General features: G+C 53.3%; 7 protein-coding genes; 3 read left to right on the forward strand and 4 right to left on the reverse strand.

Annotated features, from left to right (window-relative positions):
- Positions 1 to 238: 238 nt before the first annotated feature.
- On the reverse strand, positions 239 to 1,863 carry RCC_07306 (related to glyoxal oxidase precursor; the record flags this gene model as incomplete). XM_023772564.1 has 3 exons in its annotated part: positions 239 to 1,424; positions 1,476 to 1,647; positions 1,701 to 1,863. 3 exons carry the CDS (start codon positions 1,861 to 1,863, stop codon positions 239 to 241), a joined length of 1,521 nt encoding a protein of 506 aa, XP_023628332.1.
- A 1,784-nt stretch (positions 1,864 to 3,647) lies between these two features.
- Positions 3,648 to 3,959, forward strand: RCC_07307 (uncharacterized protein; the record flags this gene model as incomplete). Its single annotated transcript, XM_023772565.1, has 1 exon — positions 3,648 to 3,959. One exon carries the CDS (start codon positions 3,648 to 3,650, stop codon positions 3,957 to 3,959), a length of 312 nt encoding a protein of 103 aa, XP_023628333.1.
- Positions 3,960 to 5,268: 1,309 nt separating this feature from the next.
- Positions 5,269 to 7,194, reverse strand: RCC_07308 (related to anaphase control protein cut9; the record flags this gene model as incomplete). XM_023772566.1 has 2 exons in its annotated part: positions 5,269 to 7,037; positions 7,098 to 7,194. The coding sequence occupies 2 exons, from the start codon at positions 7,192 to 7,194 to the stop codon at positions 5,269 to 5,271; spliced, it is 1,866 nt and encodes a 621-aa protein (XP_023628334.1).
- A 320-nt stretch (positions 7,195 to 7,514) lies between these two features.
- On the forward strand, positions 7,515 to 8,339 carry RCC_07309 (probable cell cycle control protein cwf16; the record flags this gene model as incomplete). The annotated part of the gene is made up of 1 exon (XM_023772567.1): positions 7,515 to 8,339. The coding sequence occupies one exon, from the start codon at positions 7,515 to 7,517 to the stop codon at positions 8,337 to 8,339; it is 825 nt and encodes a 274-aa protein (XP_023628335.1).
- Positions 8,340 to 8,568: 229 nt separating this feature from the next.
- RCC_07310 (uncharacterized protein) lies at positions 8,569 to 11,073 on the reverse strand (the record flags this gene model as incomplete). The annotated part of the gene is made up of 1 exon (XM_023772568.1): positions 8,569 to 11,073. The coding sequence occupies one exon, from the start codon at positions 11,071 to 11,073 to the stop codon at positions 8,569 to 8,571; it is 2,505 nt and encodes an 834-aa protein (XP_023628336.1).
- A 663-nt stretch (positions 11,074 to 11,736) lies between these two features.
- On the reverse strand, positions 11,737 to 12,396 carry RCC_07311 (related to ubiquitin-protein ligase; the record flags this gene model as incomplete). The annotated part of the gene is made up of 1 exon (XM_023772569.1): positions 11,737 to 12,396. One exon carries the CDS (start codon positions 12,394 to 12,396, stop codon positions 11,737 to 11,739), a length of 660 nt encoding a protein of 219 aa, XP_023628337.1.
- A 627-nt stretch (positions 12,397 to 13,023) lies between these two features.
- RCC_07312 (probable vacuolar sorting protein VPS45/Stt10 (Sec1 family)) lies at positions 13,024 to 14,964 on the forward strand (the record flags this gene model as incomplete). XM_023772570.1 has 4 exons in its annotated part: positions 13,024 to 13,143; positions 13,203 to 13,398; positions 13,449 to 13,948; positions 13,999 to 14,964. 4 exons carry the CDS (start codon positions 13,024 to 13,026, stop codon positions 14,962 to 14,964), a joined length of 1,782 nt encoding a protein of 593 aa, XP_023628338.1.
- Positions 14,965 to 15,853: the final 889 nt, after the last annotated feature.

Consider the following 15,853-nt stretch of genomic DNA (forward strand, 5'->3'; position numbering starts at 1 on the left):
GTGAATGCCGTCGGGCTCATTCCTACAATGAATCGTTTATGCTACAGATCAGCGACGCAGAACCAGCCTGCGGACAGAGGTGAAACTGCTCCTTGGTATTCCCTACGACTGGCTGTACCCGTGGGCACGCTCAGTCCGACATGCTAGAAACCCCCAAGCTCAACACCTTGATGATGCAAGCAGACACATTTCAAAATGTAACATATGGAAAGAAACGCTTTGTGCTCTCTCAGCGAAGCTATTGGATGTTGCGACGCTGGTGCTTCTCCATGTGGCGCTTGTGCTTGTAGCTTGGTGCTTCTGGAGAACTTGGTGCGGAATAGGCTGGAGCCGCGGAAGCTGGTGAGGAGCTTGGTGTGGAGTACGCTGGAGCCGCAGAAGCCGAAGCAGTTGCGGTCACGGTGACGTCGGTCTCCACGATGACCATCTCCACGACTTCGTAGCCCTTGGTGATGTACTTGGTGGTGACATCGCCATCAATGGTTGACGATGAGACTGTAGGCGCTGCGGTGGTGGTAGGCGCGGCAGAAGCCTTGCTCGACGCGGATGAGTACGCGGATGGGACAACAGCGCTTTGAGCTGATGAGCTCGACTTGGCTGAAGTGTAAGTTGGAGCCGCGCTCGAGGCTTTGGCAGATTTGGTGGGTTTGGCGGCGTATGTGGGTGCTGCGCCAGCGCCGCTCACGGGGTACTTCGTGGCGGGCTCTGGGCCGTGCTGGATTGGGACACCCATCGGGAGATCAGCACGAGGACCAGCACAGTCTTCGCCATCGAGATCCTCGGGCATGGCGAACTTGCACTTGGCGGCTTCATCGTCAGACTGAAGAGTAAAGATGGGGCAGTCTTCTACCTGGCCGCTGGGGCTCGTGCAGGTGTCGATGGCCTGACCCAGGAAGTCGGCAGATTGCCAGCCCATGATGAAATCGGCGTGGTAGCTGGTGCCGACTGGGTCACCAGTGGAGAGAACAAACTTGCCCGGCTTGCCAGCGAACTGGTTGGTGGCGAAGATGGTCTCGTAAAAGAGGAAGGGGTAGTGCACATCGTAACCCTCTGGGCAGTTTCCTTCCTTGACCAAGCTTGGGTAGGCGACGTGGGACTTGTGGTCGGGAGAGTCTTTCTCGCCAGTACCGCAGCTGGGGAAGGCCATTTCGAGGCGAATTCCATCGACACAGTTGGCATCCATGTAGGCCTTGTCGGGGAACTCGTGGCGGTAGAGAGACGGCTCTGGGGTCTTGCCGTAGTTGAGGCAGTTTACGCCGATGGCACGCTGCTGCAGGAAGAACTGGTCGGTGGGGTCGGTCGGCCAGAAGCTGAGCTGCTCGTCGGGGAATGGACCGGTGAAGTTGCGCACGGTGGGATCACCGGCAATCATCTGGAAACCTTCGGGGAATGGCTTGAGGTTATCAAGGTAGAACAAGTAGTATCTTTGACTAAGTCAGTAAAGGGAACGAGTTGCATGGATCAGTCCCACGTACGCAAGCATTCCACCGACGTTAGGAACCATCTCCACAGTGCCATCCTCATGCTGAAAGTAGAGCGGCGGGGTCCAGTAAGCGGACATGTCTTCCGTCACTCCGCAAGAGGTGCAGTTGTAGTCGGGCTCGGCGCATTGCGCAAGGTCCTCGTAGTTGGTGGTCTGGCCAAAGTCTGCACGGATTAGTGCGTGTTCCAAAGTCGTCGTGAATCTGTTGGCAACTCACTGCCACCTCCAAAGACGATGTGGGAGTGATCCGCGATTGAGCCCGGGGCAACGAGAGGATCAATACGCGCGACTCCAGTCTGCGAGCGACAAGGCATGCGCCAGAAAGCGGCGGCGCTGCCTGCCAAAGCCAAAGTGGCAACGGTGGTCGAGAAGGACTTCATAGTGATGAAGGGTATGGGTGATGATGCGCCTGCGCGTTATTGCTGCGTTTCCGGCGCGCAGATGCTAGGCAGAGGTTCAAACCAGAAGAGGGTTTGACCTGTTCGTCCAAGTAGGCGATGCGGTAGCGAAAATATGGGGAGGCTGCGCGGTTTGTGTTGTGAGGAATGTGGGCGTGTAAGGGGGTTTCTCGACTGTCGGGTACGTTTGCTGATGGGATCAAATGAATGTAACGACGACTTCAGTGAAGCGCTCGGCTTGCATTGAAGGTAGTCTGAGTGGTAGAGAATGACTGACTGCAAAGGAGTGTGGTGAGGAAACGCCGGACTTGTCAAGAGAGAAGAAGAGCGGGAGGCTTGCAGGAGTTGTAGGTGCATGGACCTGTGTTCAGGGCTAACGTCCAACGCTCCACTAATAAATTGCGCTAGGACGCTAGGGGTAGCATTTAAGATTAGATTTCGCTGCAGGTACGGTCGCTTCGCTGATGTCACTGCCGACTTCCGTGTAGGAGCAGGGTGTTTGGGAGACACGCTCTCACATGGTTCCGTCAGTGCAATCGTCCGACATGACTCTCGACCTCCATGACGTGGCGTATGAACTGCAGTGAACAGCCTGTGAGTTTGCCAGCCTGCATCCGGCATCCAGGGGCTTAGCACAAGCGCGGCCAAATCTATCAGCCTTCAGACGCGTGGAACGTGACGCTCGCTGGTCGAGGCTTAACTTGCACAGCTCGCAAACTCAAAGCGTCTAATTTGACAACGTGAGAGATTTTCTGCCCTCTCCATGCGATCGAGCACATCGAGACGTCTAAAAGGCCATGTGCAGTGCGAGACCCGCATCTGATCCAACGGGAATGGCGATAAACACAAGGAAAGCGGTGACCCCTTCGTAAAGGCGCACAAAGGCACACGACCCTATCAGATCTACCGGCTCAACGTCGCCGGGCTGAAGGCAAGCGGATAACATCCGCGTTGCACGGTACATGATAATCAAAAGACCCTCCCGATTGATATCCCCATAATTTCACCCACAAGATCGCGCGCATCAAATCTGCCGGAGGTCGCTACATTCATGAAACCTCATGTCGTACCTTTCAACATCGCATGAATGTCATGCACGATGTTCCCTGTTCGGCTGACTGAGCTTTGCAGCGCCAAGTAGCATACGCCCACACGTTGTGGCACAGCGTTAGCCGACGTAAAACGCTCAAGATTAAGCAATGTCTACCGACGCCACGCGCGGGACACCCTGTTGACRAGGAGGTATTCATCCTTGTTGCAACACTGGGGTCGGTCCCGATTGAACGCGCTTCCAATTTGGGGCTGTAGGAAGATATTGATAGGACATTGTTTCCCAGCCTCCAGGCATCGGGAATGCTGCTTACCTCCAYGCACGTCTTTGAAAGACTCGTCCAGCTAGGAATGGTCGCGCTGCAGAAACAATCTGGTTTCAGGATCCTCGGCGATGTTTCACCGTTACAGGCATTGGTATGAAATGCGTTCTGGGCGGTTGGATGAAGAATGACAGCTGAGCCTCTGGAAACATCTTTGACGACGTTTGGAGGCAGATGACGGAACCAGAAGGCAAATGGAATGTGATTACAAGCATTTGAATGTCACTTCACGTTGGATATCAAACGAAAATAATGAATCAAATGGCTAACAAACTGACCAGGACCAAGGCCTTGGCCATCCATGCCAACTTCCCTCCACTCCTTGGGGATTCATTGCTGGGCATATCAGTGATCGTGGCAGGTTCCGTAACAGCCGATGCCACCACATCCATCATGCTTGTTGCTGCCGAACTGGCTGATAGAGATGACGTTTCCAAAGACTTCATCGCAGCCGATTCCACCGCGCTCGACGAGCTCGTTGCTGGCAGAATCGCTGATGCCACCGCATTCAACATGCTCGCCGCTGTCGTTCTTACTGATGCGACCTCGCTCGACGAACTTGTCGCCGCTGGTACAGACAACCCTTCCAAAGACTTCACAGGCATCCTCACCCTCGAGGTCGCCGCTGCAGCTCTCGTAATGTTGGTCAACGAATACTTAAAAGTCTCCCTCTCCGAACCACTTGCCACAACGACGCCATTGTAAACAGGAATCAACGTCTGTTGACCTATCACCCACTCAAGACTCGTCGCGACACTCTTAGTGCCTTTCAGAACCGCGCCGGTCGGGGCGAGATATACCACCGTCGCGGAGGCGAGAGTCAACTCGACTCTTCTTCCAGTCACCACTACTTGAGAGACGGAGGTGGAGGTGGTCAATGTTGAATTGATGGACCCAGGTACATGGATGAGTCCATTGCTTGCTAGACTGGCGTATCCTCCGTCTAGCTGCAAGGCTGCGCCTCCCGCTGTGAGGGTATTTTGGCCGATGGCAGCCTGCGATGGTCCGGCGGTTTGGATGGCTGTGTAGGTCTGAGTGCCAAAGTTGAAGACCGCTCTTGGGATTGTTGCTGCTATGGCAGATAAGTTTGCCGTGGCTGTTGACATTTGAACGATCGATGGGAGAATCAATACTGCTGGAGCAAAGCGACTGTAAGTCCTCATGAGCTTGTCAGATATGTATGCCGGTAAGCTGTGTCGATGACAAGAATCTTTCTGTTCGGGCGGCGATATGAAATGTTCTCTCTGCGCCACTTCAGCATTACCTTTGTGCATGTCTCCTTTATCTCTCGCTGAGCAATCTAGCTGTGAGAATGTCAAATCTGCGACCCTCTTTGTTCACTTGGGAAAAGAGTGGAAGAGCACACTGCCGAACAGTCCATTTGGATGGCTTTCTTGTTTGGAGCAACTAAACATTATAGCCACCCTRCTGTGGCTCAGCTCTGCATCTCGTATTCCACTCACACGCAGAGAAAAGCTGTAAGCACTTGATCCATTCACTGCAGTGTCAGCAAATCGGTAGCTTGTACCACGTCTCATGTTGTGATTTGACATTTGATGAAATGACCGATATGCAATCAAGAGTTCGGGGTGCACTTCGTAGTTGAGATGAGCGTTGATCGTTCTCATACCTTTGATCAAAACGATCGACGATCATGTGCTGCAATACTGCCTGGCTTGGCGGTGCCGAGAGAATCCAGCGGTGTGGAATAGTTGGGCATCTCCGCGAGCTCCGTGGGAGAAAAGCCACCATGAAGACTGATCTTCAATTGCTCACATACCCAATCGGCGATTTCGACCTAAGTGATCGGCATAATTATCCTTCTCTCGCGCCATTCGATGCAATGCAATGCACGCAGGCCCCGGTGCCTGGAACCCGTCCCAAACGCTCGTACGCTATGCAAAAGACACAATCCCGTCCAAGATCCATCACGTCGTAATTTTCAGCGGCCTACAATCGAAAGCATACAGCATAGTGCAGGGAGAGCCTACGGCCTCGACCGGTGCACACCTCTCTAAGGTAACCCCAGCTGTCCTTTCCGCATACTCGATCCGCCGTCCAAGTCCATACTATCGTCAAGCTGCCGAATTGCCCTTCTCCTTCGGGCGCCAGGAGCGCCGCGGGTTCTTCGAACTTGTGCAAGTTTGCTCTGCAGGCCCAGGTCCAGATCGTGTTCGTCTGCACCTCCAAGAACTCCCACATCTTCCAATTGGGAAAGAGCTTTGGCCAGTAAATCGCTCGCAATGGGGTCTTGTGGACTGAGCGCAAGAGCCTCATGAAGGGCGATGGTGGCTTCGAAAGGTTGATCCAGTTCCAAAAGGACAAGACCTTTCGACCCAAACACGCCTGCATCTCGTAGGCCCAACCTGATGACTTCATCGAACTGATCGAGCGCGCCTTGGAAGTCTTCACTTTTTCGAAGTGCATGTGCCAAGTTGAGACGAGTGCTGCTGTACTGGTGTGGCGGAGCTCCATTGTCCTCTGCTATGTGAAGCGCAAGCTCAAAGTGCCGCACTGCACTCTCGAAGTTCTCCTCCAGATATGCAACGACTCCTATTTCGTTGATGAGAAGAGGGTCACGGTCACAAAGAGCCCAGGCCGCAGTCAAGTACTCTCGGGCGATTGTGAGGTTTCCCAGTGCGATCTCTTGCATACCGAGGAAGAGCTGAGGTAGATGCGTTCCTTGGAAAAGACGTGCCGCCRTGCTGTATGCCGCAATCGCCTGATCACTCTCGCCCTCGGCAGCAAATGTATGTGCAAAACCAATCCAAGCTGCACCAAAATGAGGGTCCATTAAACTMGCCTTGGAAAAGTAGGATCTCGCCTCTGGGATGCGGTTCATGGAGAGATAGTAGGTACCAACGGCAAGCCATGTGCATGGCTCTCCGGGATGAGTGTCGGCCAGGTCATGTGAGAGGGAGAATAGCGCGTGTGTGTGGCCAAGCTGAGCAAGGAGTGCTAGGTGAAGAGGTACGCATGCAAAGTTGTACGGGTCCACACTCAGGATCTGTGTTGTAAGACCCACCGCATCCTGGAACCGGGAGCTCGTGAAGAGCAATTCAGCCTTGGACAGCAGGATATCAGCGTTCTTACCGAGCTGGTAGTGTGTAGACAAGGTCTCAATTGCAGTGTTGAAGACTTCCGGTCGGGCATATTTTGACAGTCGTGTCGAATAGAGATTCCGCGTAAAGTCTGCTGCTTCTGAACGAACGGAGGCTTCCGCTGGGTCGGTACGTATGCTGTCGAAGCTGAGGCTGTCCAAGAAGTCCCATTCCTCGCCCGGGCTCATCAAAGAGTTCTTTACCAGCTGATCAAATGCCTCGAAACACTGCACGTCTATCCGCACCGCGTCTTTGTAGCACTCTTTTGCACGATCAAAGGCATTCTGTTTGGCAAAACACAGTCCTCTTAGGTAGCACATTCCGGCTTCATATTTGAGGCTGTCTGGGGACTCTCGGTCTCTCTCCTCACTCCGRTCTATTCTGTCGGTTTGATTTGGAATTCGCGATTTGCCGTGCTGCTTAACGGACAATCCATTGCTGACATGCTGCAGCTTGCGCCGGGTAGGATCTGAGGACGTGACCAGGTGGAGCGGGTTCTTCTCTCCCAGCAGAGCCAGAGCATCCTCGTGTCGACCCTGTTTGACGTAACAATGTGCTGCGAGWTAGCGCGATGCGGGCGATCGCGCTGTCAAGTCTGATCTTGAGACAAAAGCCAGAGCGCGTGTGTAGTTTCCAGCAGCGAAGTGGGTTTGCGCGAGTGCGAAAGCGTCCGAGTCGGAGTCTGCGCAGCGCTGTCAGTGAGGCGCGCCAGAATCGCAGTGTCGGTGGTAATAATGCGCACTTGTTATGGCCAACAGTTTGTCTCCTACAAAGATGGCGGAATCATATTGGTGTTTATTGAGCGCATCCTCGCGCCAGGCTCGTAGGTAGCTGTCCATATTTCGCGGCGAATGTCATGTGGATAAGTATGGGAGGCATATGAGCAATACAAGGATCATCCGCGCCTGCCATAGATTAGTCCCATCCAATCCTCTTGGAATTGCCGTAAACGTACCTACCTGACAAAGTCGAGGTCAAATGACAATCCATCCTGCTGTTATTTGTTTACCAACGCGGCGCGATGGCTGGCGGGGTAAAGCGGACTTAAGAACATTATGGCACGTGCGGATCTTCCTTCGCAGGATGACCTTCACTTCTTCATCTGCAGCTCAAAGACCTCCTCAATCACCACCATATCCGATATCATACCTCAGTAACCATGTCTGAACGAAAGGTCCTCACCAAATACTACCCTCCGGACTTCGATCCCTCCAAGATCGAACGCAAGCGAGGTCCCAAACAAGTCGGCCCCAAAGTACAGACCGTCCGTCTCATGGCACCCTTCCCGATGCGATGTACCTCCTGCGGCGAATACATCTACAAAGGTCGTAAATTCAACGCGCGGAAAGAGACCACCGACGAGAAATACTATGCAATCTCCATCTTCAGATTCTACATTCGATGCACGCGATGTTCGGCAGAAATCACCTTCAAGACGGAYCCGAAGAATATGGACTATACGTGTGAGAGGGGAGCGAAGCGGAATTATGAACCGTGGAGAGAAGCGCAGTTGGCGGAGGAGACGGAGGAGGAGCGATTAGATCGAATTGCGAAGGAGGAGGAGGAGAGGGATGCGATGAAGGATTTGGAGAAGAAGACTATGGATGCGAAAACGGAGATGGCGATTGCGGATGCGTTGGATGATGTGAGGCATCGGAATGCTGCAAGGGAGAGGATTGGGAAGGAAGGGGAGATTAGCACGGTATCTGTTGCAGAGAAGAGGGATGAGGAGGCGGAGCGGGTGGAGAAAGAAATTGAGGAACAGGCACGGCGGGCTTTTCAAAGCAGTACGGGCGAGAGRGTGCGGAGGTTGGGCGACGAATTATTGTTGGATGAGCCGGTAGTGGAGACAAAAGGGGAGACGGCAGCCAGGGAGAGGGAAGACAAGGCTGCTATGCCCCCACCACCTTCCTTTGTACGACAACCGAAAAAGAAGAAGGACTTTTCGGCGGCCTTGGGAATCAAGAAGAAGTCTTTGGTATGAGAGATGAGACGTATGCGGTCTGATGATCGATATAGGCCCATGCGCTACTGAAAGGGCCATGAGCCGTGGCAGGAAAGGGACGGATTCGTTGCATTGTAGAGAGCATATCTGAGATGCAATTCACGAATAATGAATCATGAAATTATCTAGCGTCACCAACCCTCACACCACATCGCAGTGCCTTCCGTCTTGGCCCCTGTCGGTGACTTGAGCATCAGAAAGAGGAAATCTATTCTGCCATCTTGATGTCCGCATCCTCAACATGCTCCCCACCTTCAGCACCGGCGCCCTGGCTTTCGGAGAGTCCACCCATAGCCGTATCACCCAGCGTCAGCGGTTTCGAATGTTCCGTTTGCGCCATTTCCACAACCCCAGCGCTATCCTCCTCCGGTGGGTCTAAGAAGATCTCATCCACTGGCGGTGACGGCGGTGATGGTGATGGCCGGCCGTTCACGTTCAAGCTGCTGTCACTACCTCTGCGGCTATCTGGTGGCTCGATCGAGTCTCTAACTTGATCGAAGTAGGTGAAGTCAGGGTTAGGGCGCCTCGCAGCTGTCAACTCAAGGTTGGCTTGATGGTTATCACGCGTGATGAATTGTTTGAGTGGTTCCGGTATATCAGAGAAGGAGTCTGGTATGGGTGCAATTGCGCGGTCACTTGCGTATACAAGCAGCGCAGAGGTATGCTCGAGCTCTACGGCGCGTAAGACGTCATAGTCTGCGGCTGGGGTACGACGAATGGCTGCGTTGCTTCCGCTGGACTCGTAGGCTAGTCGCCACCATTGCATGCCTGCCGGTGTGTTGTCGTCCACATCGACTAGCTTGGTAGCAGCTTGTCCGACCATCTCAACATCTGGGCTGGGCTTTGCGCTCAACACGTATGTAATGCTAGGTTTGGTTGCGACGCCACGTAGAGTGTATTGATGTTTTGTTGAAGGCGTTGATTTTGAGAGGTCAGACAGCATGCTGCGCGTCTTTTCCTTGAGGACAGCAAGCTCTCTCAACTTGAATTCAATGTTCAACATTACCCGCTCCAGCTTGGCGGCGATCTCGGGGAATTCAGGCAGGTCGGGCTGGAGGGGAGTGTCAGAAGCGTCTGCTTCCTCGCGATTCTCGCCAGAAAAATGAGCAATTGAGTGAGCGAACAGATCCTTGACTTTGATTTCAGCGTTGTCCTCCCCGATGACAGGATGAGACACCTTCGCAGACTCTTTCGACCCAACCTGATCCTTGCCCTTCGCCCCTTGTTCGAGCTTGGCCGCCTCCTTCTCCGCCTTTTTCGAATCACGAAAAGACCAAGTTGTAAGTTTCTTTTCGACGGCTTCAACCCTTTCAAGCTTGTGCCGCGCTTGCATCATGTCACGACGGAGTATCCTTGACGATTCTAGATTCTCCTCGAGATATTTGTCCATGTAGAAAGACGCAGGCACGTCTACGTTGAGCTGCTTCATTTCAGGATCTGCTTGCTTCAAATTGATGATGAGAACATCGGCAGGCCGCTCCATGTAATTGTCGTCTGCAAGATCTTGAGACCAGATGAGGTCGTCCAGGAGCTCGGACAGGTATTTCTTGGAGCTTTGGTCGGACAGAACGGTGATCTCGGCCACTGGCATGTAGGGTGTGTCCATGCCCTCCTTGGAATTGGTGCCCATCTTTGTAGTGAACATATCAGATACAGCAGGGTTCTTGTTTGCAGCAGCAGCAGTCCAGCTCTTCAAGACGAGCTCCAATAGAGAGCCGTCACTCAAATTATGCTCCTTGATCATCTTCGTCTCGGTGAGTCCTCCTGTCGAGGCGTAAATCCTGTCGCTGTGACCAAGAAATACCATCAAACGTTGCAGCTCGGCAATAAGCTCCTCTTGCTTGTCGGTTGGTGTTGCGGCCGAAGATCCGTCCGCGACATGCACCACGGTAGGCGTAGGAATGGGCTGTCCTCTCCACCAACCCTCGTCATATCCGTACTCATCCTTGACCCAGCTTTTCAACAAAAGTGCCTCTCGTGCTGCTGGGATTTCATGACAGATGGTGAGGAAGTTGGGCGTATAGTCACCATCGGTGAGGTGTTTCAGAAGGCGTGGCTCCACTGCGTCCTTTTCCTGCACCCGCTTCCCTATCTCCGCATCACCCAGCACTTCTTGGGCACCGTGTAGCACCATCGCCCATTGATTACTGGGATCGTTTCGATTTGATGGTCCAATCATGTTAGTACCGTCTGCAGTCACTACGCCTGTCTCCTGCTGCGAGGCCGCCAAGGCAGCGGCCATTTGGTGGTCTGCTTCATCCTGAGTATTAGGCTGCATAGAGCCTACTGGCGAGTTCCCTCTGGTAGGTGCCGCACTGGCTCCAAATGGTTGCACATTGCTCATCAAGCCCTCGTTCCAGCCCAAATCTCTCTCCAACTTCTCCAGATCCTCATTATCAAGGACGGCATTCATAGCAGCATCGACATTGTTGTTCTTCACTCTGAGTGCCCTGGTGGCAACTGATGGTGTGCATCCAGTGAAGGCCACGACGTTGCCAATGGACTCATCCGAGGGCTCGGATGCCATGGCGGCGGCTTGTGAAGTTGGCCTCGTGGGGATCAATTTATCGTTGGAGAGGGTGTTTGGAACGAAGCCCATGTCGATGCTGGCGGAGATGAAGTCGTCGTCGTCGGTGGTGAGGTCGACCCAACGTCCTCTCTTGGAAGCAGATTTGCGGCCATGAGAGTAGGTGATGAGAGGTCGCTTGGCCATCTGAGCAGCTTCCACGTCCAACTTCTGCGCTTACGTCAGGTTGATCGGCAAACGGCGCGTGAGCAGCGCGATGTCATGCAGCATGCAGCGGCAGACGGGTGAGTGGACTTGGTGTTTGCTGCAGTCATGATCAACTCAAAGGTGAAAGAAATCGTCGCCGAGCTCTGTAATCAGGCTGAAAGTCGGTTTGCTGGTGCAAAGCGTCACTGCGGAAGGAGCTGGAAGGGTGGTGTCTGACGACCAAAGGTACACTTTCATCACACTTTTGCGAGTATCGATTCCTGAGGTGCTCGAGAGGACTCCGTGGGTTTGAACAACTTGACATGCAAAGAGACGCCGAGCACTGAAGCAGCAGTCCGCGAAAGCGAGGTGTCCAACTCAAAACGACACGCATCAATACATGACAATGACAGCACTTGGGATATTCGGCGATTGCGAAAGAGTCTGTTCTGATGTCTGAGCTCTATTCGTATGCTATGCATAGTCTGCGAGGACCTCTGGGTCAGAACGTACGCGCAGCCACCACCGTGCTCTCTATTGACCGAGAGTACACCAGCCAACTCCACGCTGAATGCAGAATATCAAAACGCCTTATCAGTTGACCCAAATCGTAAAATCATATCTTATCGTCGTAGCCACCGCACATTGCTGCTCCCCAACTCCTCACTCCTCGTCATCTTCCTGATCAGTTCCCTCATCGTCATCGAACATTTCCTCATCCTCGTCGTCGCTGTCCCCAAAGTCATCCTCCGCCTCACTGTCGCTCCAGCTGAAGTCCGGCTCGAGCTTGTCCTCCTTTCTGAACGCGGTCTCGTGCGTTGGCATCTCAAACCCAGCCGGGATGTCGCCCTTGCTTGTCTCGCGGTCTGCCGCAACTCGCGCCTTGTAGCCAGCTTGGTCGCTGCGGAACTGCACGCCTGCGTCGACGTTGGCCGGAGAGCTACATTCAGCATCATCGAGGAGAGAGAGAACAGAGAGGAGCACGCTTTCGACACGTTGGACTGGGGACCAGCGTTCACCAGCCGCTTCGCCGCTCATGACGTCTTCGCCGGGTTGGTGGAGGATCGAAATGCACAGGCGGCCATCGGGGTACACGTTGGGATGCCACAGAGGCCGCYCGAATCTCAGCTTTGGTGGCTCGTACGGGTAGTTTTGGGGAAACGACATGCGCGCCTTGAAGTAGCCGCCGTAGTAGTCAGAGTCGGGGTTGAGAACGATGAGAGCGACGCTCCACTCGAGAATGTTCTCATTGATGAGGGAGATGTTGGTCCATGACTCCTTGGAGAGATCCTTGAACTCTTTCTGAAGGATTTTTTCCGCCATGGTGGTGACGGGTGGAGACTGTGAAAGTGAGGACGCCGGATTCAATGCGCGGCGATGCCGTGTGTGTCAGGCGTGCTGCTGATGCGACTTGTTGGTGCTGCAGGCTTCAAGCGAGTATGTTGTTGATGGAGTCACGGGAAGGGAAAGTGTGAAGGGTGTTGATGAAGGATGATGAAGTGTCTCGGTCGACTCGAGGTCTTTATTGAAGATCAGTCGAGTGAATGGTGAGCAGAGTTCGGCACCGCATCCGGCGGAAATCGAAGGCAGAAGGAGTCTTCTAAAGAGGATCTTGAAGTGACGCTGTAATAGTGAAGGAGAACTTGCATGTCAGGGAGTAACAGGTCGGGGCGTGACGGTAGATTGAGAAACAGGCCAGGGAGCGTCCATCACGAGGGGGATGGTCGTGGACCGTGGTTCATCATCCATCATCGTTGCCGAGTCGGCTCGCCGATCACGGCAAGTCGGCAGCCGGCGAGCTCCCGCGCAAGGCGCTAGCGATTGATGCATGTGACGGACTACGACAGACCGACAGACAGCTACAGGACACTATACGGAGACAGCTTCCAGTCGCGCCCTACGACGGACTCGTCCCTCGTTTGAAATCCGCCAGAATTGAGGTGGCCCAGCATGGATGTCTTTCAGAGCGCGCAAAGCTACATCACCAAGATTATCACTCAAGGCGAGAGTGCAGCTACAACAGATGGCGGCGCCGCGAAGATGAAGATATTGCTGCTCGACAAGGACACTGTATGTGCTTCAGAAGGGCGTGGCGTCGTGGATGGCGACTCTGATGCTAATGTGCTCAGGTACCCATAGTCTCGTCCGCAACAACCCAGTCTGCGCTCTTGAACCACTCCGTGTACCTCACAAACCGCCTCGATGATCAAAATCGCGAGAAGATGCGACATCTACGATGTCTCTGCTTCCTAAGACCATCCTCGGATAGTATACAACTTCTCATCGACGAATTCAGAGAGCCGCGTTACGGCGAGTACTACATCTGTACGTCTGCGGGAACGCCAAACAGAGAGGACGACTTCTGAMTGACACAGATTTCAGCAACATAGTCAAGAAGTCCACCCTTGAACGCCTTGCCGAAGCAGATGACCATGAAGTCGTCAAGTCGATTGTGGAATACTTCGCCGATTTCCTAGTCATCAACCCGGAGCTCTGCTCGTTACCGCTACCCACACGCATCTTCTCCTCCTCGCCAGACTCGTGGAATCATGACAGTCTGACCCGAACGKTGGAAKGCGTTCTCGCGATGCTACTCGCGTTGAAGAAGAAGCCGCTCATACGATTCGAGAAAAACAGTATGCTCTGCAGGAAGCTTGCGACAGAAGTGCGGTATTCGATTACACAGGAGGAACAGCTGTTTGACTTCAGAAAGCTCGACACGCCGCCCATATTGCTCTTGGTAGATCGGAGAGACGATCCTGTTACCCCATTACTGACGCAGTGGACATATCAAGCCATGGTGCACGAGCTATTAGGCATTGAGAATGGCAGAGTCAACCTGAGCGATGTTCCTGATGTCAGGCCTGAATTTAAGGTCAAATCTCCCCTCATCTACCACCCTTCATCCAAGCTGACCATCGGTAGGACATCATATTGTCTCAAGACCAGGATCCATTCTTCGCAAAGAACATGTACTTGAACTTTGGTGATCTGGGCCAGAATGCCAAGGAGTATGTCGAACAATTCGCTTCCAAACAGGCATCTGGACAGAAGCTCGACAGCATCGAAGACATGAAACGATTCGTCGAGGAGTATCCAGAATTTCGCCGTCTTTCGGGTAATGTCACCAAGCACGTCACACTTGTGACCGAGCTCAGCAGGAGGGTTGGCACAGACAGTCTGCTTGAGGTCAGCGAGCTCGAGCAAAGTCTGGCTTGCAACGACAACCACTCCAACGATGTCAAGACTCTTCAACAACTGATACAGGACCCCAAAGTGCCGCCGAGCAACAAGCTCCGATTGGTTGCCATCTACGCGTTGCGATATTCTGGGCACTCGAACAACAGCACTCCAGCTTTGATGGACTTACTTGCGGTTGCCGGGAACATCAGCCGAAACCGTATCAACCTGATTCCAAAGCTCCTGTCTTACGCACATTCCCTGCAATCTATTCCCACGAGCGGCGGTATACCAGATCTTTTCCAGCCAAGCAACATTTTCTCGGAAGCTCGGTCCCGCTTCAACCGTGGTCTGCGCGGCGTGGAGAACGTGTACACTCAGCACTCCCCTCGATTGGAGAACACACTGCAGGATCTGATCAAGGGACGATTAAACACCAACGCCTTTCCATTTGTGGAAGGTGGTGGGCAGACCAGGGACAAGCCACAAGACATCATCGTCTTCATGGTTGGTGGCGCGACGTACGAGGAGGCTAAGATGGTTGCACAAGTCAATGCGAGCAGTCCTGGTGTGAGGGTTGTGTTAGGTGGTACGGGAATGCTAAACAGTGCTTCTTTCTTGGACGAAGTGGAGGAGGTAGTGGATGCTTGGCCGGAAGCCAGATCTGAATCTGCTGCGGGCAGATTGAGGAGGGAGGTCGGGAGGAGTTAACGAAGTATGAATTGATGCATGATAGACGGCCAGATACCTTGAGATTGTCGGATCGTGGACTGCAATCGGCACGAACAACAGGACGGCTCTAGCGACCCTGGGATACAGAAAGGCTACATTTTGGGTATTCATCAGGATCGAGACATAAATGTTCTTCCGCCTCGAATCCCTACGAGAGATGCAGGACGCGGGATGCGCTGGTTGGTGGACATTTGCCTGGTCGAGCGACGTCCGTCAAGATCCACTCGGACATCAATGTATGGACACGTTAGGTACAAGACTCACGAGGTGGTAGCAATGAAGTTGTTGAGTTACCACAGCTCCACTCGTGATGGAGCATTCTGCACATGACATATGGAGACGTGCGGCGTACGTGTTGACGGCTTATCAGCAGGAGAAGAACTAAGAGGAAAACCCATCACTATAAAAGCAGATTTCGATGCGGCAATCAATTTGCTTTGAACGAACGAACCGCATATCATCTTTTCAGAACCGATCTCGGTATCGGCTGAAGGAAACCCGCTTTGGTGCTGTCTGGCACTGACCATTTTTTGCTTTGCTAGCAAGGCTGTGAAGTGAGACATACAACTTCTGGAATCCGGGACCTTGCTTCCTGAATGGTCAGCCACCGCCGAGAAGTCTGACGGCATCTGTGGTGGGCATGGGAAGTTATTGTGCGCTGAGTTCAAGCTGTGCCGTTGGCTGCAGCAACTTTCGAGTAAGCTTTTACAGCTCGTGCTGTTGAAGCCGACGGCGCTGGAAGTAAGTTAGTCCACCGCGTCGTGGCGTTCCGAGAAGTCAATCAACATTTCACTTTAGTTGTTGCTGCTGACATGCTCTACTGCAACATCCCCCTCAACATCTGCGTCGAGTCGATCAGGCTTGAACA

Source organism: Ramularia collo-cygni, assembly GCF_900074925.1.
Source record: "Ramularia collo-cygni strain URUG2 genome assembly, contig: RCC_scaffold11, whole genome shotgun sequence".
In the NCBI taxonomy this organism is placed as follows: domain Eukaryota; kingdom Fungi; phylum Ascomycota; class Dothideomycetes; order Mycosphaerellales; family Mycosphaerellaceae; genus Ramularia; species Ramularia collo-cygni.